The sequence below is a fragment of the Mesoplodon mirus genome, assembly GCF_964341445.2.
Source record: "Mesoplodon mirus genome assembly, chromosome: 6".
NCBI classification, from domain to species: domain Eukaryota; kingdom Metazoa; phylum Chordata; class Mammalia; order Artiodactyla; family Ziphiidae; genus Mesoplodon; species Mesoplodon mirus.
Genome location: NC_138982.1, coordinates 51,289,382 through 51,314,706, shown reverse-complemented (window position 1 = coordinate 51,314,706; position 25,325 = coordinate 51,289,382). Strand labels below are relative to the sequence as shown.

The window sequence follows — 25,325 nt, the reverse complement described above, 5'->3', positions numbered from 1 at the left end:
AAATATGTCTCTTTATGTACTGCTAGCTTACTGAGGCAGAAAACATTATGTTCTCCAAAATAAATTATGTTTGAGAAAACCTCAGTATTATCTAGTTTAGTTTGTATATTGTCAGCATGATTTACACATGTCTGTTAACATTTGTCCCTGTATATAATTTTTAAAATTTTCAACAATCTTCCTTGATGAAAAATTTTTCTAGTCCTTTCCCTCTAGTTTGGGACTTTTGTTGACCATCATATTAATGTAGTTTCCATGCTTGTTGTTCAAATACCCAAAAATGTATGGATAATGGATTCTTTAAAGCAAAATAGACATTTTAAAAACATCACAAAGAAATCATAGACACATATGCATATATATACAGACATATACAGACATATGTATCCTGAATCCAGATCCGCCACTTTTCCCACTCTGCACACTTTAGCAGCTAAAGCTGTAAAAGAATACACTCCTCAATATCTCCCAAAGACATATCTGCCTTTGCTTTATTTACGGATAAAAAGTCCTTTCCACCACTACATGTTTTTTAGCCAAAGATCCTGCTTCAAAGGTAGTGTACCAACCACATTCAAACTGCTAACTGCAAGATTTAAAGAGTCCACAGGGTGGCACTAGATACCTTTGGTCAAAGTCCATAACCTGGTAAGCTGTTTCCAGAAAACAAGGATAGAGAAGAGCCTCTATCATCAGCAAAGATTAAAAAATTGAGGCTAATATGAAAGACATCTTGTTCCTGTCTGGAGGGATGGCTGCCAGCCAAAACACATTTGAAGCTCCAATTACATACTTAAAAACTTATCCAAAATGCCAAGCAGAAGTTATAGACTGCCTGAGGTGGAGCATATTTCTTCCAGTGGCAAATTTCCATCTGTCCCTTTGGACATACTTCATTACAAGTATTTGATCATCTTAAACATAACATATTTCCATCTTTCCATCTACTCCCCCCAATACACATCTCTCTCTCTCTCTCTCTCTCTCTCTCTCTCACACACACACACACACACACACACACACACACACTATGCAGTGTATTTTCAGGTGACTTTTGTTTTCTGATACAGGGTAAGAACTCATAATCACATCTCTATTAAATAATATTTATACTTCAAAATAGTTACCTGTCTTTATCTTTTTCTAAGTTCCCAATTTTCAACAGTTTATGAATGTCTCACACATAGGAATAAAACTTGGTGGGTTAAGTTTCAACTCAGATGATAAAAATCTTAAAACTTATCCCAAAAAGATCTATTTCTGATCTTAACAATCTTGTATCAATTTATAACAGACTGGGAAAGTTCAGTGTTAGTCTTTTCCATACAGGCAATTTTAAAAGATAACACCACATGCTTGACCTTGAATAGATTTTCAGCAAACACATAAGCCTCAGAAATGCCTGAAGAAAGAAAATCTGACAAGCTCAAGTGGTTTAAAACTGTTTTTATGCCCATTGTCGTGGCTTTCTTTTAAGCTAAAAGTCTCCTGTAGATGATTTAATAAAATGTGCCAATGCCTTGAGTATTTTACAACACACAGATTCAATGCAATCTGTTCACTTCATTCAGAAACACTTTTTCTGTGCAGACACAAGAATTTTTCCCACGACAGTAAGTGTATGTGTCTTGCATCCCAATTAAAAAAACCACAACAGCACCTTCCAGGCCTATAATCTTTTTAAAATAAGCATTCAAATTCAAAAGCACATTGCATACAGTTAACCAGAGTGCTTAAAAGACCATATCCCAATAATATATTGTTTATATAAGCTGATTATATTTGCAAGAGTATTTTATATGTGAAATACACAAAAGATTAGCGGGCATATACGCCTTTTAATATGTGTTTATTTCCAGAAGCAGCAGTTATGGTCCCGCTAAGCAACTTTTCTCAGAATTTGAAGGAAAGATAAACTTTAAAATATATCAATAAAATTGAGAACTCACTCCAGTCCCAGGCGAACTCCAGTGATGGGGGAAAGGGGTAGGTAGTGTGGGCAGCTGGGTCAATTCTACTGCAAGCCCAAGTAGCTGACAATACTCTGCATGAGTTCAAGAAGCAGGTGGCAGAGTACGTGCAGACTGATGAATGGTGAATCCACAGCCATCAACCATCTGCATCAAAAAGAACACCTCAGCACCTCAGTGCTGACAATGTACCTTCTTTCCTTGATCTCCAACTCATAAGCAAATGATGTGCAGACAAGACTCAGAAACTCTTTTATTAAATTGAACACAAAATGACTGTTATAATAATGTCAAGCCTTTATCAGAAATCAATATATAAGTGAGTATACACAGCCAAAATGAGCCATCAACATAAGCAGTGTAAATTTTAAATAACTTTCAGATTTCTCTATCCAATATGCTGAAGAAAATAAAACCAAAAGAGCAATTTCAGTTTCACAATTCACAGTTGAGTGGTTTTAATCCCATGACACTTTTGTCATTTATGTAGCCTCAGAACACAAACAGATTTCCAAAGTGGTGACTGGCACATAGCATATACAGCATATACAGATGTTAAACCCCTGTATGACATTTAGGGAAAATTGTAGGACACAATCCCGATTTCATACAGTTTTGGCTGGCATTTTTTAGCTATATCCTTTACCAGAGACATTGTCCTAGTGAAACAGTAAAAGCAGTTTTTAAAGTTTGCCATGCCATTAAATGAAGGGTTCTAAAGCCTCCCTTGGTTTTCCATGATTTTATTCTCTAATTTAAAACAATGACTGCGCTAAAATGCAACATTAACAGTGAAAGCAAAATCAGTTTTGCTTCTGGATCTAGAGCATACATCCAAGAGAGGCAACTTATTGTCCTAGCAGATACATGAAATGCTTTAGAGCAGAGTCTGACATACTCTAGTAAGGCATTTCAAAGCAGACACACCATACCCAAAGTAAATTATTATGGCAGCCGAGGATACCACAAGGTGAACACCAATTAATACAGAATAACATGAAATTCTTACAAAAAGACACATTAATTTACAAAACCACAGAAAGATGCTCAAGTACCAAAAGAAGGCAAAACAATGACCAGCCACTCTAAAAGAGTTTTGTTCCCATAAATGCCAGATTTTTCAGAGTAGAAATAAACTGCTTTATATGTGCTTTGCCCTAGGGTAATATCGTTCATCCAGACACATGGGGCTACTTTTCCTTAAAAAAATATATCATGTAGAGAATATACATATAATCAGCGATATAGAACATTTATTTTCACTAGTGAGGGGGTCACTTAAGCACTTACATAGAAAGAGTTATGAATGAATCAAGAAGGTTATATAATGCAAAAGGAAGTCTGATAAAACCTGTATTGTTAGTGAGATTTTTAGCAGTTGCATTGACTTAATGAGGAACTCTGACCATGGAAAAATCTTGAAGTTCAAAGAATTGTGAAATGTCTAAAAATGAAAGTCTAATTAGTAAAAATACATATTTTCATTTTAAGGGCCCCAAAGGAAGTGTTATTTTGAAAGCCATGAATTTTATCAAGCAAGCACAAGAACATGCATCAGGAATACTGACGTTTCAGTTCTGACTTACCCGCTGAATCTTCATGACCTGCAATAAGTCACTTAAATTCTTCCAATTTTGTCCACAAAAAAAATTGGCATAAAAATAAAGGCATATGTCAAAACTTTTTCCTAAACAGTACTAGAGTAAAGCTGAAGATGGTTACTAAGGCTCACAATTTCAACAACTCATCGTACAGTACAATCATTTTTAATCCTGCTAATTATGGCTAAGAGAAAGCATGGGCAATTACAATTCTCAGGGAAGTCAAAGGCTTTAGATAAATTAATGGTTCCACTTTCTAAACTACTCAATCTGTCCCTGTAGAGTTGATTAAAACAGCTAATAGTCTATGGGGTTGACTCTTTACTCCTCTCTACCTTCTGGTAGAACATGTGAAAGTAGTAAAAGAAGTGATACCATGGAGAAAAGCAGCAGTAGATTGAAATGAGGTATAAGCTGATTTAATAAACCCCAATCAGTAATTTACAGTTTTCTAAAGAAGCTGCATAGTTCAGCAAAAATACATCATAAGAGGAGGGGTAAAGAAAAAATTCTTGTCATGAAGCTTTAAAATGTATGACAATTAGCATTTAAAACGACCAACACCAGAAAACTTCAGTTTGAAAAGGAGTCGTCTTCCCTCACTCTAAGCACATACAGAAACTGAAAGAGGAAGGCTAAAGTCCACAGGAGAAAAGGACATATGTTAATTGGCTCAGGTTTTCAACTTCATACACAGCTTTTTAAAAGATGTTAATATGCAGACAAATATTAAACTACAGTTAATGCCACCTATGCCGAAGTGGTTAAGGGAAATGTCTGAAATTTACATTAAAGTGTGTATTTTTTAAAACTCCATTGTTTGATGGATAAATAGAGGGATAGACAGATACGCAGTAATACAAGTACTGGAGAATGTTGATGGTAGAATCTAGTGGTAGTGTATAGTAAAATTCTTCAACTCTATATTTAAAATTTTTCATAATAAAATGTCAAGAAAAATGTTAATATTTCTACAATAAAATTAATTTAGCAGTGTGTTTTAAAGACTCAAAGTACTCAGGCAATTTAAAATTTTAAATTAATTGAAGTAAGGAAAAGTTTGCTTTAAAACACCTTGAACCTGATTTGTGAAGATGACTGTTTTTAATGTAGAGATGAACTAGCACAATTAATAAGTATTGTGAAGACAGTCTCTTCACACATTTCATTTGCAAATACATAATTCTATCCTCTCTACAGTATTAGATAAGTTTGAAAAAGACACTGGAATAAAGTTTTTCCAGTCTTCAATATCAAGCTCTCCCAATCCACCACACTACTATTCACTAAATATAAATATAATACAGATCAAGGCGGAAAACAAAAATGAATGACTGTTGCCAGCCTGGGACAACTGGATTCATTTTCAGGATGTATGGTTCCTGATCAATAATGATACAGTCTTACTCAATATCAAATTGAGATTGCATAAAGAAAAAAAAAAGATGTAGAACACAGAATGCACATAAAGCTTTTTTATTCCAAGCTCCTGTTTTATGAATCGTGATTAATGGCAATAATTCTATCATGTCTTCTCTCTGTGAAATGCTAAAACTTGCTAAAGGCACTCATATTCTGGGCTTATCAAAGACAGGGTCACATGGTACCATAAGCCAGTTTTTTTTTTTTTGGTAGCTACCCAGAAAGGGAGTTGATAAATGATCCTCCCATTCATAACAAGAAGGCAAAGTCAAACAGCTATCAGTAGAAATATCATATGAGAAGCTATTTACACAGCTATTTGTCCATTCAGTTAGATTGGTAGTAATAGCTCACAATGGCAGGGGTCCACCACCAAAAAACTAAAGCAACAACAAAACATTCTTTATTATGCCTGAAGCTCCTGAAGGGTGATTTGGCTGGTTAAAATTTAAAAAGTTGGTAAGGTGGAGTATTTTTAAAATATCTGTTCAAAAGCCTGCATTAAACTTTTGCCTATACTGACAAAACATTTCTCTATCTCTAAAGCAGCTCTGTTTTCTTTAGTACATGTCCCACCAAGTTTCTTTAGAAGGTACTTCCAGCCTGTGTCTGACACTGAGGAAACAAAACAGATTAGGTTCCAAATCCATCACTCCTAGGCCTCTTTGTAGAGGATATTATGCAGAACAGTTACCTGTGTCCCCTGACACAAGCAAGACTTGTTTCACATGGGTCACTGGATAGTCCTCAAACTGTCATTGCTCATAATCCCAGCCAATTCAGGAGTGAAGGAATCATTAATCCCACCACTAATCCTTCGAGTCTATCTATAGAAGAAGATTTAACTACACATAGATATATACATATATCCTTTTATCCTTGTTCAAAGTGTAGATAGTGTAGCTACAAGCAAGCACACCAGTACTGGAGAACAGCTCTGTAAAATAAAGTGGAAGATCTCATGCTTTCAAGTAAGAGGGACATGGGGATGATCTCTGATAGCCATGATTCTTCATTCAATCTCAGGGTTTCAAAAATTCTAAATGGTTTTCTAAGTTTACCAACTAATGAAAAGGGGCAATAGGGAGGAGGAGTTGGAGGCGGAACTTTTTCTAAATGAATCGTATAAAACAATTATTCACCTTGCAGAATTCAGTGCAATAGAGACAAGCAGACAAACGTCATAAACAACATGCACATATTTACAAGTTGTAGTACGTGATACACAAAGACAAGACCAACAAAGTGTTTTCAATGTGGGGTCCAAAGGATTACATGGCACACTTGGTTCTGTAGCTGAACATCTTTGAAAAAACACTTCGAAGGCATAAGCAATCCAATCTTTTAATTGGAACACCAAAATTTTTCCTTCACAACTTCTTGCCCTCAATATCTTAGAAGAGTTTCTAATTGTTATCTTTGAACACTGATTTTTGAATGACAACTTACACAAAGATATTCACAGAGAAAAGAGACTTTGATGCTCTGAGTTCTTCTTGCAGATTACTGGAATCTACTTATTTGACTAAAGATTTTCCATTGGTTAGGCCTCTGTCCGTCCTTATATACAGAATATAAAAAGATACTAACGTGATTCCTGGGGAGCAAAGGGTGCAAATTCTAAAGCACAATAAAGAGCAGGACTCGATTTCACTAAATGAAACCAAATGAGATCACGTATCACTGACTGCAATAGTAACAACAGCCTTATTTGACAGGGGAAAAAAAAAACACTGTCTGTAAGGAATGCATGAGTATGAGAAATTGTACCATGAAGAGATGTACTTATTTAGGCATTTCCTTTCTGACACCTCTGTCACCCTTTGCTTCACCTATGGAACACAGGAGAACATTGCAAGGTAACAAGCTCAAAACACAACCCACTGTCAGAGAGATGTGTGATTTTTTTTGGACGTGTATGTAACCTTTATAAATGATCACAGAAGTTATTTATCAACCTCCTAGAGTTTGGAAATTAAGGAGCAAACCCAGCTATTGTAGGCAATATGGTATCTAAAGTGTCATATAAAACAAATACATCACTCTTTTTTAGTGCAAAGAAATATAACAAGTAAGAATTAACACTATAAATCTAACTTTTTTCTTTAAAAGAAAATGCGTTTATGGATTCATAACATCCATTAAGGGCACTGAGAGATGAGAAACCTGAATATGCAAGGCCAGGAAAAACAGTAAGGCCTTAAGTCCACTGCTGTTATATATATATAATGAAATTGTTATGTGGGGAGAGTAGAGGGAATCCTTCCTTTAATTTTATTTGCAAAGGAAAAACCGAAAGTGGATGAATGCCACTTTTATAAAATGTAAATTCTTATCCACAATCTTTTACTGTTATCTAAGGATTCAATGAAATCTTCTCTATGGTATCACATAAAGCTATATGTACATAGTTTTATACATATATGTGTGTCTATATATATAAATACATATATATACACACATACATACCTATACATGTGTATACATATATATATAGTCACACATACAGAGAGGGGAAAAAATGAGATTTTTAAATAATCACAGAATCATGTGGCCAGAACAGTCATATTAAAATCTACCAAAAAATTATACTTAGCAGCAAAATGAGTAACCTACTGACCAATAAGATAAGCTCTAAATTGCCCTAAAATAATCAATTATACTTTATAGATTACTACAAAAAGGGTTATTATACTAAGAGTCATAGGTCTAGATAGAACCTCAACAGAATATTATTTCATTCTTCTGTTTCTGGGAGAAAATAAAATTACTAAGCAATTTTACTTTTCAAAAAACCACCACGTCAACAGAAGGGCAACTTGGTGGTGTACCAGAGGTTAATCACAAAACTTAATTTTAAATATGGGTCTAGTGTTTAAAAATTGTTCAGAAGTACTAAAGGAGAGGAATGATGATTATAATTTTCCTTCTCCTCATCTCTTTGCCTACAGAATTTTCAAGGAAAAATAGGAGTTTTATTTTTAATTAATAATATAAGCAATCAAAAGTGAATTTACCATAGTGCAAAGATACTGCTCAATATAAACTACCTGGTGAACATGGCCTTTCAAAAGAAGTATGGATGAGCACCAGTCTTATCCATGTAAATATAGTAAATAGGTAAAATATGGTTAATGAAAGTTCATAGAATCCTCCATTATTTAATCTAGATATAACACTAGAGCTTCTCGTTTTAAAAACAAAGAACAAAAATAATAATACTGTTGAAATTATCAGATATGAAAGTAATCTATATTTTTATTATCTTCAAGGAAGCTAGATTATAAAGAATAATGCCAAAGTTCAGGTATTTTTCTATTGGAAATGATGACACTAAAATTTGATTAACTTTTAAAAATAAATTCTTCTCTATCTCAGAAATAGTAAAGGTGTGGTATTTTTCAGGACAGTCAACAAACTAGCAAGACAAAGAAGAATGTAAGTAAAACGTAAGGATCTGTTTACCTAAAAAGTCTACCAAAACAAACATCAAGGGATATGAACTTACAGTTGAGACCATCATATAAGTACATGTTATTATCATCAAGTAAGTCTAAATTGAAATATCAAACACATTTCATTTCCTAAAACCAACTGAAAAAAACGTATTATTTTTAAAATCACATCTATTCTAAACTCATTGGATATTCAATTGTGGGGCTTGGAAAACCCACAACATAGCTGGGGCATGAAAATGAGCTTATTGGATAAGCTAATTCAACTGGGGGGAAAAAAGAGGCGGGAAGAAGGTGAATTTAACTTTGTGAAATTCACAACTGGAAATGAAGTTTCACTGCTTGGAAGTACACAAGCACGTTAGAACTGTCTGAATCCAAGAAAACCTGCATTTCAATAATTGGAGGACATGATAAAGAGAAAAACTGTCCTGGGAAGGACTCTAATGCAGTTTTACATAGTATATCCTACTGACAATGCATTGAGTTGAGGTGGTGATTCCAAAGAAGCCTTGGGAAACTAAAATCTTTGCTTACCTGTTTTTACTATGATCTGAAGCAAGAACTCAATAAAATTATTTATTTAGCAGTATGTAACATTAAAATTACAAAAAAAGATGAAGTTTTTAAATAGCTAAAGCTCTAAGTGGTCAGGCTACTAGTTGACCAGAACTTGGTCAAGATAAAAAGTTATTTCTCATGGGGTAGGTAGGTCGCAGGCTTTAAGCAGATCAACACAACTGACCTGAAAAAGCATCATGACTTAAGCACGTTCTCTTCCTTCCCCAGTTTTGACACCTTGTGATACCACTGCAGGTTAGGTGTATTAACATTAAGCAGAGGAATGTACTCATATCAAAAGAACCACAAAGCAGAACATGTTGACAGAAGGCAAACAACAGGCAGGACAAGCTGCTCTATCTGAATATGACAATCACTATACATATCCCAGATTCTCCATCTCATTCCTGTACCGCTGTTCAGACACCTTGCTTTTATGTTGCTTGCTCTCTAAATGCTGCCGGAATTCCATTTCTTCGCCAGCCCCAACATTACACATGGAGCAGTAAAACTGGCCACTTGGAGTAACGCACATGGCCAGATCACGTGGAATTCTCTGCCGAGAGCGGGGATTGAAGTAAGGACCTGCTAAAGCAAGAGGCAAAAGTAATGTATTCATTTCAACATACTAAGTGAATGGTGGTCTGACCAATTATCACTGTAATTTGTAATTCTAAGCTCAAAGTATAAAATTCACAGATTCCTAGCTTTAAAAGAATGTAAAGTTAATGGGTTTTTTAAATTACAATTTTATACAGGTTCAACCTAAAAAAGCTAAAATGATTCCTCCAACTATCGTCAGAAATGTTACTGTAGAGCCAGAACCAAACTCTAAATGGCAATGTCTCTAAAAAGTAAATATAGGGCTTCCCTGGTGGCGCAGTGGTTGAGAGTCCGCCTGCCGATGCAGGGGATACGGGTTCGTGCCCCGATCCGGGAAGATCCCACATGCCGCGGAGAGGCTAGGCCCGTGAGCCATGGCCGCTGAGCCTGCGCGTCCGGAGCCTGTGCTCCGCAACGGGAGAGGCCACAACAGTGAGAGGCCCGCATACCGCAAAAAAAAAATAAAATAAAATAAAAAATAAATTAAAAAATAGAATTAAAAAAAAAAAAAAAAGTAAATATAATTTATAAAATACTTTCATTTCCAAGCATTATATAAAAATCTGTATAATTATGCTAATTCTTTAATCCAAAAATTCTACTTTAGAAGTAGAATTCTTAGAGAATTATGCTAAGAAAATGTTGAGAATTTTTGCATAGAGATTTATGAGCAAGGACATTTATTTCATCAGAGTTTATAAAAGCTTTTTTGGGAGGGTGAGGGGAAAGGAAAGATCCAAAAATATAACTCAAAAAATCATGGTAATGAATGCAATGAAAAACTATACAGTCACTAAAAACAATGTTATAGAAAACTCCTTAGTAACAATATTTGATTATAATATGCTATTAAGTAAAATAAGAATATCACAAAATATGATTACATTTCCACTTTACAGAAGTAACATACACAAAGAACTGGAATGACGTATACAAAAATGGTGGAATTATTGATAATTTTTTTCTTTACGTAACTGACTTCTTAAGTTGGACCAGTAGTGCAATCATTTTCTGCTTTTCCTTTCTACTATAATAATAAACATTTAAGGCTTTTCTCAAAATGTTACTTTAACTTCATGCTACAAATATTGATGTATTTTTATTACTATCTGGGTCTAAGAATTCTCCATTACCAGTATGATTTCTTCTTTGGCCCATGAGTTATTTAGAAATGTTTAAAAACTTCCAAACACATAAAAATTTTGTTTGCTTTTTTATATTTTTATTATTGACATCTCATTTAATTGTACTCTGATCAGAGAACATAAGTCTAAACAACCTTCTATCCTAAAGTTTTTTTAATCTAATATTAAGAGACCTATCTCAGCTTCCTTCATTTCAGCTGAATATTTTTTACCTCATCTTAAAATCTTTGTCTTTTAACTGGGACTTTAGTAAGTTTACATTTATTGCAATTATTGATATGTGTTTAGATTTTCATTAATCTTATTACATTGTGCTTTCTACACGTCCGTTTTTTCTATGCTTCTCTTGTCTTTCCAATTAGCTTTTTGTTGTTGCTGTTTGTTTTACTGTTCACACGAGTGACCTCTGCTCATATGTGTATGCATTGGAGGCTGGGGTAGGGAAAGGATGAGGGACTGCTCAGTCCTACTCTCCCTACTGAAGGTAATCAGAAAATGCAGGAAATATTCCGATAAACTAGTAATTCTGAACTGAAGGTATATATCAGAATCACTGAGGAAGCATTTTCAAAACACACATATGTCTGAGAACCACTCTAAATTTCCTGATTGAAAATCTCTAAGTCATGGTTCAGCCATGTGTATTTTATAAAAACTCCCCAGATAATCTGAGTCACTATCCTGGTTAAACACCACTGCTATAATTTTTATTTTCCCCAATAAATGGGGATTTAATATGGTGCAACTTTAAACCAAATAGCCCATTTTTATAACGCATTTAAATATCTCAGCTGACAAATACCAGAAGAAACATAAAGGTACTATGATAAGAGACCTTAAAACATAGACTTGATTTAAAATCGAAATAAATAATACACTAAATAGGAAATAAATAAATAAATAAGACCTGAAATAAACACCAGCTTGAAAAACCACTAGACCAATTCCACAAAACAACAGCTAACCCCAAATTCTCAGGGCTATCTATTACCATTAAAGGAAATAAAAATAGAGGAGACCATTTGCAGAACATAGTGAAGGTGTGTGGAAATCCACAGAATACCTGAATTATTCTGTACTGCATACATATTTCTCCTATTAGGCATCATCTTATATTCATTCCCTTCTTTCCGGGTCCGCCGTTGACCAACCTCGGAGGATTCTCTGGAGAAGAGAAATTTTAAAAGAGTAAGACTTCTAAACAAGGATCCCTTTCAACTCTTTTCTCTCTAGAGACAGTTAGTCTCACATAACACGCTGGCCTAAGAGAAAAGAGCAATACCTACGAGAATGAGTTACTCTGAGCTTCCGCCAGCCGCAGCCTCTTGGCATGATTCTTCCCTTGATAGTGAGCCTGGGCCACAGCCGGAGAACTGAAGGAGGCATCACAGAGCTTACAGTAATCATTCTCTGTGGCCAGAATCACTCTGCCTCCTGGCTTAAAGGAGCTCATCTGACAGCAAAGACACGAGAAACAAGGTTTTAAAATGTGCACTTTATTCTCTTCTTCTCCTCAAAGTTCCTTCCTTCTAAGAGTTGAAAAATAACTGAACGTTATGGCATGACCACGAACACTCAGCTTTATAAGGACAGGGAATAATTCATTCCAGAAAGAAAAAAAGAAAAAATGGCTGGGAGGCAATCATGGTTTTGCATTACAATCACCTGTGTACCAAACTGATGAATGCCTCATTGCTATCTCCATTGAAGAAATTTTAGAAAAGAAGTTTAAAAACCCAATATGTAAGATTTAGGGCAGTACAGGTAAGGCCTAAAATCACATTACCAGAAAGAACAAAGTCCTCCCAGAATCCATCAACAAGTATTTACTGAATGCCTACTGTTTATAGGGCTTGCTACCTAATGCAAAAGTGATATACAGACATGTATTTAAAAAATGAGCCCCTGTCCTCAGAGTCTATAAATTAGCTACAGATATAATATAATTAGGGGGGAAATAGCCAGCAGATCCAGACAATTGTATTCAGGTTGGGAAACAGTGAGTTAAGGGAAACCTAACACAGTGCCTGGAAAATAGTATGAACTCAGTAAGTATTACTGGGTTAACAAAACATGACACATTAGATTTTGGCTAAAGAAGAATAAAATATACAATAAAGAATCTGGAAAGCATATCATATCAGGACCAGCTGAAGGAAATGGCACTGTTTCACCTGGAAGGGAAGATTTTTATGGGGACAGGATAACTGTTTTCAAAAATCACAAAGGGCTATGCTATGAAAGAAGCCTAAGGCTGTTTGCCCAGGAGGGTGGAGCATGTTGAAAACAGTCCCTAACAGGAAGTAGGTGTCCATTTTTAGAGCAGCCTTCAGGTATTAGCACTGTGACAACTACTCAGCCTGAAGATCTCTCTGGGTATTTTCCTGTCCTCTGATTCTCTTTTTTTTTTTTTTCTCGGTACGCGGGCCTCTCACTGCTGTGGCCTCTCCCATTGCGGAGCACAGGCTCCGGATGCGCAGGCTCAGCGGCCATGGCTCACGGGCCCAGCCGCTCCGCGGCATGTGGGATCTTCCCGGACCGGGGCACGAACCCGCGTCCCCTGCATCGGCAGGCGGACTCCCAACCACTGCGCCACCAGGGAAGCCCCTCTGATTCTCTTTTTAACATATCTCATTTTCCCCACAAATTCATGAGGACATGAATAGCTGATATTGCTATCCACACTGTAAGTACTGAAAAACTGACACTCAGAAAAGTAAAATTATACCATGGTGTTTAGGAGTAGAGGTCTAAGGTCAAGAGAAATCATTGCTCCACCACTTTATAAAATTTGTAACACGATGGACAAGTTACTTAGTTTACCTGGGCTTTTAATAAACTTCCGGGTGAAACTAATGCTGCTGGCCCATGGATCATACTTTGAGAAATAAGGTCAATACCTCCAAGTTGTTGCAAACATTAAAAGAAGTCAGGACCCAGGGCAAGAATGAGGCAAGGGAGGCACTTGCCATGGGCACACAATTTAAGGGAGAATCAAAAAACTCAGCAATGAGGATTAAAAATACTTAATGGGGGGCTTCCCTTGTGGCACAGCAGTTAAGAATCCGCCTGCCACTGCAGAGGACACGGGTTCGAGCCCTAGTCTGGGAAGATCACACATGCCGTGGAGCAGCTAAGCCTGAGCACCACAACTACTGAGCCTGTGCTCTAGAGCCTGCGAGCCACAACTACTGAGTCCACAAGCCACAGCTACTGAAGCACGCGTGCCTAGAGCCCGTGCTCCGCAATGAGAGGCCACCTCAATGAGAAGCCTGTGCACCGCAACGAAGAGTAGCCCCCGATTGCCGCCAACTAGAGAAAGCCCGCGTGCAGCAACAAAGACCCAACGCAGCCCAAAATAAATAAATAGAATTAAAAAAATACTTAATGGAATATTTTTACCAATCAAACTTATTGCAAAAAAATCAATGAGGAACAAAATATCAAATTTTTAAATAAAGACAGGATCAGCAACAGTGCCATGCCAAGCCACATTGCTGCCTAAGGCAAAAGGAAAATTAATAACACTTATTCTGTCTTTAAGTTTTTGACATTTTGTTCACTGTTGACTTTTTCACGTTAATTTTGAATTTTTAAAATATCACATTATTTATCTTGATTACTGAGTATTTTGGCTCCCTCTTAAATTCTGTGCCTAAGTCAAGTGCATCCCTCATCTCACCCTAGGTCCAGCTCTGAATGAAGTAATGCATGAAAGGTGCTTAGCAGAGTACCTGGCACAGTAAGTACTCAATTAAAGTGGTTATTATTTATTATTATTTATGACCTATAGAAAAATAATACTTCAAAGACAGAGTAGCATCCATACTTCAGAGGCTACTAAAGTACAGGAATATCTTGCCTCAAAGCACCTGATCTATCTCCCAAAGAGTGAAAGGAACTTGGCTCTCAAGTGTGTGTCATGATACCAAAGTCCAGAAAGAGTTTATACAGGCTCTCTGCATAGAGGTAAGAAAAGGGCAGCCTCAAGAAACTGATCTTGCTGGAAAGCAAAATATAAAGCCAATGGGATTAACTGCAGTAGAGATATAAATGTTTAAAAATCTTTCATTCAGGGCTTCGCCTAGACATTCAGGGCCATATAACCCAGAATTTTGAGAAATGCATAGAGAAAGACTCATGAAATAATTTTGTTTCATCATTTCATGCACCATAACCAAAGCCAGTGAGAAATCTTGGGATTCATGGATTTTTGCATGCATTAAATCCAGCACCACGGAGTTCAAGGAGTTAAAAGCACTAAGTAGGACCTTTTAGGAATATTTGCTCAACTGTACCTTGATGGGCACATAGACAACAAATTTTACCCGTGACCATCTGTGCATAGGACAGCACCCACCTTGACACACGTGTCTCACCTGCGGAGGGACTGGAACAGCTGGAGTAACCACAGGTTCCACTGCATTGCTCATTCTGGCAGGAGGAGGACAGCTGTTTGCTGCATAGTAATTTCGGAGTTTCTTACCATGATTTTTACCCTAGAAGTAAAATGAGATGAGAAATCACTGTGAGGAAAATTTGTCAAATTGAGTTAATGTATTTATTAATAAATAAATTTTATTCTTTCAGAGATATGCAACAGTGGGATAAACAGACCGCTAGCTAGATTTGATTATTACATCTTAAAGTAGAAGAGTCTACTCTTTGATTCTAACAGAATGATTAAATTTATCTGGGAACGATAAGAGAACAAAGCCAAAAGACATTAATTTCCTATATATTTCTGGAAAAGTACCACATTTTCCAGATCTGTGTCCTCTCCCAACTTGTTGCCATTCATATGCCACCGCCTACATATGAATTTTATGACACTCTGATCTAATCTACTTTATAAGTGAGTAATGAAATGGGTAATCCAATTACTTTTACAAAAATAGCACTTACAGAGCATCTTTTTACTTACAAAGAACTCTCATATGCATTAGCTCATTTGCCACAAAAATCCTGTAAGAGGAATTTGTTAATGTTATCCACATATGACAGCTGAGAAACTGCAATCCAGAGAGTGTGGGGAACTTGCCCCCAACACCTTCAGGAGGCCTAGCAGTGGGGCTGGAGCTTGAGGCAGGCCTTCTGAATCCAAAGCAAGGCCCTTTTTCAGTACAGCATGATGGCTTCAGTATACACTGTGAACCTCTATGGCTTTCCTCTCTCATCATGTTTCGTTTAATTTATTAGTCACAAGTTTATGGCTGAGCTGATACAAACTGGTGGGAAGGGTCAGTGGTCTAAAAGCATTCTAAATGAGGGTAAAACCGTATATTATTCTTTAAATTGCACTGTAAAATCCAAACCCGTAGACAAATATTTATTCACCATCTACTACATGCTAAGCCCTAGAAATAAATAGGACTAGCATATGGTCTAGAGGAGGAGACAGATATGTAAGCAGTTAAAGGAATGAGCTAAGTTCCACTTTTTGGCCACTGGAATGCTGTAAAGGTGCTTTTACCGTGGTCACAGTGATCTCCAGGAGTCAAATACAACAGTCACGTCTGTGCTGTCATTATGCTCTCACTCTAAGAAGCACCAAACTATTCATACTCCCTCCTTCTATTGTCTTCTATGACTACCCCTTACCTCCCTACCTCTCATTCTCTATGCTGCAGCGTCCAATGCACTACCCTCAGCTCTCTTTTATCTCCATCTATATGCAAACTCTAGGTTGTTATACCCAGTCTCCCAGCTTTAAAATATAATCAATAAGTTGGCGACTCCCAAAATTACCTATCTCCATCCCTGTTATGAGCTCATTGCTTGTGTCCCTCCAAAATTCCTATTTTGAAATCTAATCCCAATGGGATGGTATCTGGAGGTGGGACCTTTGGGAGGTAATTAGGTCATGAGGGTAGAGCCTAATTAATGCCCTTTAAAGAAGAGGCCAGAGAGCTCCCCGGCCCTCTTTCCACCATGTAAGGATATAAGGAGATATCCTTATATCCTTCTATATAAGGATATAAGGCTGTCTGCAATCTGGAAGAGGACTTCGCCAGAACCCACGCATGCTAGCTCTCCGATCTCAGACTTCCAGCCTTTAGAACTGTGAGAAATAAATGTCTGTTGTTTAAGCCACCCAGCCTATGTAACTTTATAGCAGCCCCAACAGACTAAGACAATCCCTGACCTTCAGAGCCATATGCCCAACTGCCTTCGTGCGATCCACACATTGCATTCTTAAGAGGCATATCCAACTTAAAACATCTAAAACATAAATTTGGGTTCCCTCCCCACCACAGAACTTTCTCATCAGTGCCACCACCACTATTCACCCACATGTCAGTAAATGGCCCTACTCTCCACCCAGTTACTCAAAAAAAGCCGAGGGGCCCTTTTCTTGAGTCCATCCCTCCTTAAAGCCAACACATGCAACCTATCAGCAAGTCTTGTCAGCCTACCTCCAAAATATATTTCCTAAGTCATTCCATTTCTTTCCATGGACACTCAAATGCCACAATACTCCAAGCTACCAACTTTTTTCACTTGTAGTAGGCAGCACCTCCTAATGGTCTCTGCTCTACACTCTCATCCCCCTAGCATTCTCCTCATATAAGCCACACTGACAATTCTAGACATAAGTCACATCTTGTCACCTCTCACTTAAAATCTTCCAATGGTCTCCCACTACACACAAACTAAAATCCACAACTCTTACCTGTAAGTCCTTTTTGATCTGGTCCTGTCTATTCTCGGACTGATTTCACACAGCACCCCTTCCTCCTCATCACGTTCCTGCCTCACGGCCCATCATGCTGTTCCTTAAACATGCCCAACACATGGACTCTAGGGCCTTTGTACTCGCTATTCCTTCTGCCTAGAATGTTCTTCTTTGCAATCTCTACATGGCTGGCTCCTTCTTATCTTTCAGGTCTCAACTCAAACAGCATCTCACTCAACCTGAGGTGTCACCCCCATTGCCCAAACCCACTCCCCACACACACTCTCCGTCACACAGCCACACTGTCTGCTTTCACTTTATCATAGTGCTACTTGTCACCATCTGAAATAATGTTTGCTTATATTTTCCTCCTTCCTACCCTCTGGAATGTGGACTCCTTGAAAATAAGGGCCTTGTCTGTCTTGTAGAGCCCCAATTTCTAGAACAGTTTCTACCATATAGTAGGCAATCAATAAATATTTGTTAGATAAATGAATCACTATTATAGTGGAGATAAGGAACAAACTGCTAGGAGAACACAGAGAAGGAATGGCTTACTTCTGCCTGAGTGTGCCAGGGAAAGCTTCCCTGAAAAGGGGACGTGTGAGTTATCTTTTAAAATGAGCAAGTTTACTAGGCAGGTAGGGAGTGAGGGGAAAGAAAATCGGGAAAGAGGAAATAGTGTGAGCAAAGGCCCAGTCTGCTGGAGAGATGGTCTTCAGGATCCTTTGGAAAAGAGGTAGGAATTGATATACACAGGGAGCTAATTATTCATGGTTTTGTCCATGATACAGAACTCAGACTTTAGAGGCAGTAGGGGGGCCTCTGAATGACTTTAAGCAAAGCAGTTACATGACTGGATCGCATTTGATAAAGATCATGGGAAATGTGAAGACAGAGAAGAGAGCCAAAGACAAAGCCCTAGGATGATACAATATAGTGCAGTAGAGAATGAGGATCCAGAAAAATGAGATTGAGAATGCCTGGTTTATGAAGTAAAAGGAAAACCAGAGAAGTGTGGCATTATGGAAGTCTAGAACAAGGTGTTTCAAAAGAAGAGTCTAGGTATATACATTATTAACCCAGGAACTTTTACTTCCAGGTATTACAAAACAGAAACATACATATAAGGAGGTACCTATTATAAATGTTCCCAGAAGGACAGTTTGTAACTAGTGAAAACTGGAAACAACTTGACAGTTTGTAACCACTGAAAAGTGGAAACAACTTAAGTGTCCAACTACAGGATAATGGATAAACTGTTCATACAATGTAACACTATACTGTAGTGAAAATACACATCCTAGGCCATGCGTGTCAACATAAATGATTCTCATAACAAAATGCTGAATAAAAAGAACATGTTGGAAAAGAAGATATGTAAGAGTAATCATTTTAATCTGGGGGTTAAAATATGAAAACCACTACATTTTTTATAGGAAGATACCTAAGTAGCAAAAGTACAAAAAAGTGGGGGGCGTGGACAATAAATACCAACTTAGTATAGTGGCTACATCTGGGAGCATAGGAGCATCTACTGTTGGGAAAGGACACAGCTTCAATTGAATTGATAATTTTCACTCTTGAAGCTAGATGGCAAATACACATGTTCATTATATTAAATACTTTTTATGCCTGAGGGACTTCAAAATGATTTTAAAACACCAACAAAAAAAGGAGTGGTTCACCAGGTCAGGACAGAGAAGTAATACTTGGATTTGAAAAGACACAGGTCAAGAATAACTTTGGTAAAAACCACTTCAGTAGAGTAGCAGGGGATAAAAGGTCATATGAAGTGGCTTAGAGAGAGAATGGGAGATGCGAAAATGGAGACAACCCATATAGGTAGCTATAGAGAAGACTTCTACCATGACAGGGAGCAGAGAAATAGGGTACAGAGTTAGAAGGCGAAATAGGTCTACAGAAGATTTGTTTTAAGATGGCTTAGGCTTCTTTGCATGACAACAGGAGGAAGTCAATAAAAACAAAAGAACAGATGATGCAGGAGCTAAAGCATAGCTATAGAAGCATAGTCCATAAAAAGGCAGAAGAAGATGAGGTACACAGGACTACAGGAGGGATCAACTTCCGAGAGTGTCAAGCATTTTATTTCCAAAGCAGTATCCACAGTAGTATTCGAGCAGATATTGCATCCATACATAACAATAATAATGGCAATTAACAATTTTGAGCACTTATGTGACAGGCAGTATTATAAACACTTCATAAATATTATCTCATTTAACCTTCACAAAATCCCTATCAAGTAGGTAGAATTATTATCCCTATTTTACATATGAGGAAACTAAGTTCAGAGAGTTAAAAATTTGCCCAAGAGCTTTCAGACAGCTAGGTAGAGGCTGCCCAGATTTGCATTTCTACACATATCCTCTATGAACAATATAGAACAATAAGAAAAACAAATAAAACTGCACAAAAACCATGTCCTCCATACAACTAGAAGCCACAGAATGCCCAGACTCCAAAATAACTGTAAGTGAAAAAGAAAAAACATCAAATCCCAGTGAGTAATCACTCATGCTCCTGCCACAAGCCTTCACAGTAAGCAAGAGGAGTCCAGCAAAAACTGAAGGACAGAGAAAAGAGGGAGCTAGCAGCAGGCCTAAAATTGCTTTATAACCACTACTAGAAAAAGTAAATCCCTTAATTTTTATAAATACTAAAACACGATCCACTCACTGACTGCTGGAGAGGGACTTAAATGTACACATGATCTGAAGTGGGTATCTTCAAAGTGGCTTCTAGAGGAGAAAAAAGGCAAAAAGGAAGGGAGAGGCACCCTTTGGCAACTGGCAGGTGAAGGGGAAAAGAAGCAAAACAGGAAAAGTTAGCATCCTTCAGGACAAAACAGAACAAAGCAAAAATCAGAGGACATGCAAACACTCTCCTGACCACCCTAAAAGAAAAAAAAAACTTCACAAGTTATTAAAGAACTGGACTTTGATACAGTGATAGAAGAGGTTGCCATTAAGAATTAAGAATCTCATAAACTACCCAAAATCCACATAATGAATAGACAAAAACAAATCAATTCTATACAAAGTTACTACCAAAAAAATCAATACATCTCAGCAAATGAACCACCCCTCAAAAAAAAAAAACAGGGCTTCCCTGGTGGCACAGTGGTTGAGAGTCCGCCTGCTGAGGGCTTCCCAGGTGGCACAGTGGTTGAGAGTCTGCCTGCCAATGCAGGGGACACGGGTTCGTGCCCTGGTCCGGGAAGACCCCACATGCCGCAGAGCGGCTGGGCCCGTGAGCCATGGCTGCTGAGCCTGCGCGTCCGGAGCCTGTGCTCCACAACGGGAGAGGCCACAACAGTGAGAGGCCCGCGTACTGCAAAAAACAAAACAAACAAACAAAAAACAGAAGAAAACAACACTCCAAACTGAATTAAATATAGTATTCAAACAAAGCTTTGAGGATATAAAAAAATCACCTTGAATCAGGAATTCAAAATGTACAAAGAAAAATGGGCAAAACGTAACAAGAAATGAAAAGAAGGAAAATTAAACTCAGGAAAGAAAAAGATAATTATGTCAAAAATGAGGAGTAAATACAAGTGTCAAAGAAGAATAGACTCAAATGAAAATGTAAAATGAGGCATTGAAGAAAGACAGAAAAGCAGTCAAGAAAATAAAAATGATACAAAGAAAAAATTTTAATGGGTCAGAGAGGAAGCAATGGAAGTGAAGACAAGTAAAGAAGGAATAACTTACGTAAAACTGAAGTCCCTGAAGAAGAAAAGCAAAACAATCAAACAGAACTAATATTTGAGGGACTTCCCTGGCGGTCCAGTGGTTAAGACTCAACACTTCCAGTGCCCGGGGTGCAGGTTCAGTCCCTGGGTGGGGAACTAAGATCCCACATGCCACTCAGCATGGCCAAAAAGAAAAAAGAAAAACTAATATTTGAAACTATAATTGTCCAAAATTGTCTAAAATTGTCCAAAAGTAAATGAAGATCTGAATCTACATACTGAAAAGGCATACCAGGTATCTGGGAAAATTAACCCAGAACAGTCAAATCTGGGGTAGATCTTTTAAAAGGTATGAGACTTCAAAGAAAAAGAAAAAAGTCCTCAAGCTCTCCAGGCAAAAAGATCAAATAACTTACAAAGGCAAAAGAATTAGAATGGCATCCACAATATGCAAAACAAGGCAATAATGGAGCAGCATTTAAACAAAAATAAAGTGTGAAACAAGGATTTTATGTCCAGCCAACTCTTTTAAATATATAAGACCTTAGGAATTCAATACTGAAAAGTCACTCTTCAGAAACCTATTAGAGCTTCATTCAACAAAGAAATGAATGGGAAAACTTCAGCAAAAGGGCTGATGGTATGTATTTTTATATGTCTAATTGTATCAAAGACTAAATAAAAGGTGAAGATGAGGGTGAAAGATCAATGTTCAAATATTATACATTATGATACAATGGAAATAATGCAACAAGAAATGGGAAGAAAAAGGAAAGAGGAAAGTAGAACAAGCTATTGATTCTGCAATAGGCAACTGTTGGGATACCATTAAAAACTGACAAACCAGACAGTAAAACATTAAATAACCAAACAGGCTGGTAAAATCATTTTAAATAGTATAAACAATAAGAAAATGAAAATGGACTACAAAGGATGGTATGGTGTGACACTTTTCTAAATATACCTTTATGTATGATTCTGACTTTTAGAACTATGTTAACATTTTACAGACTTAGAAAAAGAATCAAAGCCAACAAGAACTGGGGAAGACCCAAAATGAAATACATACAAGCAGAAATAAGCCTAACTATATGAAAAAATAAATAACATAACTGCACTGAAGGCGGAGGGAAGAAAAAAACTATTCACATATTCACACAGTCTCAAAGTATGGCCCCCATGATACTTATTAAGCACAAAAAGAAAAACAGTAACTTTACAAAGGACAAACCTAGCAGGTAGCACCTTTATAAACTAAGTAACTTCGTAAAACAGTATTTTAACTACACACTGTAATGCTAAAGACAAAAAGAACAATGCACAAATATTTTCTTCTCATTAGTAGGCTTGTTTTTCAAAAGGACATAGATTATCAATCCCTGAACTACTTTATGTGTACTGTGAGTGAGTGAGTGTGTGTCTGTGTTGTGAATAATGAAAGTCCAGGTTTCTCAGTATCAAAGAAAGGAGTTAAACATTAAGATAAGATGGAAAGCTGGAATGAACACTGTCATGTTGTACTGAAATTTTAAGCATCAGCCTGAACTCAGTTTTCAATATGTGTACATATAGATAAATACAAATGTATGTATACATACATATATATTACTAGCTCTGTCATGAGAAGATCTAGAAGCAATGACACTCCAGTACCAAAGGGCACACCTAACACTTAGATTTTGGTTTCTAAATACCATTCTCCAATAAAAGAAACCTGGCTCCTTGAAGAAATGCTTGGCATGGGGAAGGTACAACAAAATCCTGGAATATTTTGTATTGTCAGAAAGTAAGGAACTATGCAGAAAATTATGGAGACATATCAAAAGAACATAAGCAGCAGCCTGAAGGGACACACACTGGTCAAATGTGAAACTGTTAAAACATCAAAATAAATTATAGTAAGTGTTTATATCCCTGGAATAAAATAAGAATCCATAATCCATAGTGATATTCATTAATTAATTAACGAATTAAGAAGAAAAAAGTTCTTCTTTAAAGTAAAATTCTAACTATAAATGTAGAAAGAATGATTAAAACAGAAAAATCACCATTTGGCAAACACCACAGTAATAATCATTGCAGGGAAGAATCATCAATAGATGCCAAAATCACTGAGTAAAAATATAATGAGAAATATTCACGTAGTCTCAAAGTATCCTCCCATATGATACTTATTAAACATGAGAAGAAAAATAATAACTTTACAAAGGAGAACCCTGGCAGGCACCACATTAACCAGTGATCAAAGTTAACAGCACCAGTGATGCAAAATATTCACATCATGTCCTTCCCAATATGAGGAACTGGGAAGGACACAACCTTGGTTCTATGGTATTCCTGTCCAAAAAACCACATAACCTGAATTTAAGCATGAGAAAACAACAAACAAACCCAAATTGGGACATTCTACAAAACAACTCTTCAAAAATTGCAAGATGGTAAAAAGCATAGAAAAACTTAACCCATCCAGATTAAAGAATACATAACAACTACATGCAAAATTTTATCCTGGATTGGATCCTGGAATCAGAAAAAGTACATTAGTAGACAATTGGTGAAATATAAACAGTCTGTGGATTAGATAATATTGTTGTTATCAGTGTTTATTTCCTGATTTTGCTAATTACACTGCAGTTATATAAAATATTAAATTTGGAGAATCTGATGAGGTGCATTCAGAAATTTTTTAGCAGTGCTTTGTAAGTTAAAAGTTACTCAAATTACCCGGAGATGGAAACAACCTAAGTGTCCATCATTGGATGAATGGATAAAGAAGATATGGCACATATATACAATGGAATGTTACTCAGCCATAAAAAGAAATGAAATTGAGCTATTTGTAATGAGGTGGATAGACCTAGAGTCTGTCATACAGAGTGAAGTAACTCAGAAAGAGAAAGACAAATACCATATGCTAACACATATATATGGAATTTAAGGAAAAAAAATGTCATGAAGAACCTAGGGGTAAAACAGGCATAAAGACACAGACTTACTTGAGAATGGACTTGAGGATATGGGGAGGGGGAAGGGTAAGCTGTGACAAAGCGAGAGAGAGGCATGGACATATATACACTACCAAACGTAAGGTAGATAGATAGTGGGAAGCAGCCGCATAGCACAGGGAGATCAGATCGGTGCTTTGTGACCAGCTGGAGGGGTGGGATAGGGAGGGTGGGAGGGAGGGAGATGCAAGAGGGAAGGGATATGGGAACAGATGTATATGTATAACTGATTCACTTTGTTATAAAGCAGAAACTAACACAACGTTGTGAAGTAATTATACTCCAATAAAGATGTAAAAAAAAAAGTTACTCAAATTAAAAAGTTAATAAAATAAAATAAAACTTGCCCAAAGCCACAAGTAAATGCCCGAGCTGGGGACACTCTTGTTCCAGAGCCCATACCAACATGCTCCACTGCACCTTAGGACAACTAAACACAATTAAAGACTAACTCAGGTACCAGGAACTGTTCTAAATGTCTTAAACATACTAACTTGCAGGTATAAGTATCACCATTATCATCATCATCTTCATGAGGCATAGAGAAATGAGGAAATATTTCCAATATCATACATCTAGTAAGTAGTAAGACTACAACTTGAATACTAGTCTAACCCCAAAGTCCATGATTTCATGTTCTTAACTAATATCCTATAAAACAGATGCTAGAAAAGAAAATAATAAGAAATCAAAAGATCCTTAAAAATTAAAGATATGATTGTCAAAATAAAAAAAATTCAACATAGCATTAGAATTTAAGAATATCTCTCAGAAATTAAAGAAATAAGAGAGAAGAGATAAGAAGTATGAAGAATCAATCCAGCTAATCCAAGATAGAGCTAAAAGAATTACCGGGAAAAAAAAAGAGAGAGAAAATATAGAGAAGACTATTATCAAGGAAATAGTACCAAAGAAAATTCCCCAGAGTTCAAGAGAAACAGGAGTATGCAAACTGAAAGGATCCACCAGTGCTGACAGGGACAAATGAATAGAGACCCAGACCTAGACACATCCATCATTGTGAAATTTCAGATGCCAAGGATAAAAAGAAAGCCTAAAAACTTCCAGAAAAAAAAAGCTCCAAACTAAAGTGGGTCACCCACAAGAGAATAAAAATCTGAATAAGATTTCTCTTCAGCAACATTAGGAAGACAAAAAACAAAACAGAT

At 36.8% G+C, this 25,325-nt stretch overlaps 1 protein-coding gene across 4 annotated transcripts in view; it reads right to left on the bottom strand.

Annotated features, from left to right (window-relative positions):
- Positions 1–2,205: 2,205 nt before the first annotated feature.
- ZMAT3 (zinc finger matrin-type 3) overlaps positions 2,206–25,325 on the bottom strand; it is a 33,220-nt gene continuing 10,100 nt past the window's right edge. For 3 of the 4 annotated variants that reach the window (XM_082625985.1, XM_082625986.1, XM_082625987.1), the window contains 4 exons: positions 15,137–15,256; positions 12,044–12,210; positions 11,821–11,921; positions 2,206–9,597 (listed from right to left, as the gene is read on the bottom strand). In XM_082625985.1, the coding sequence (XP_082482111.1) occupies positions 9,386–9,597; positions 11,821–11,921; positions 12,044–12,210; positions 15,137–15,256 (600 nt within the window). In that variant the 3' untranslated portion in view covers positions 2,206–9,385. The remainder of the gene's footprint in view (positions 9,598–11,820; positions 11,922–12,043; positions 12,211–15,136; positions 15,257–25,325) is intronic. The other variant, XM_082625988.1, reaches the window with a different exon arrangement.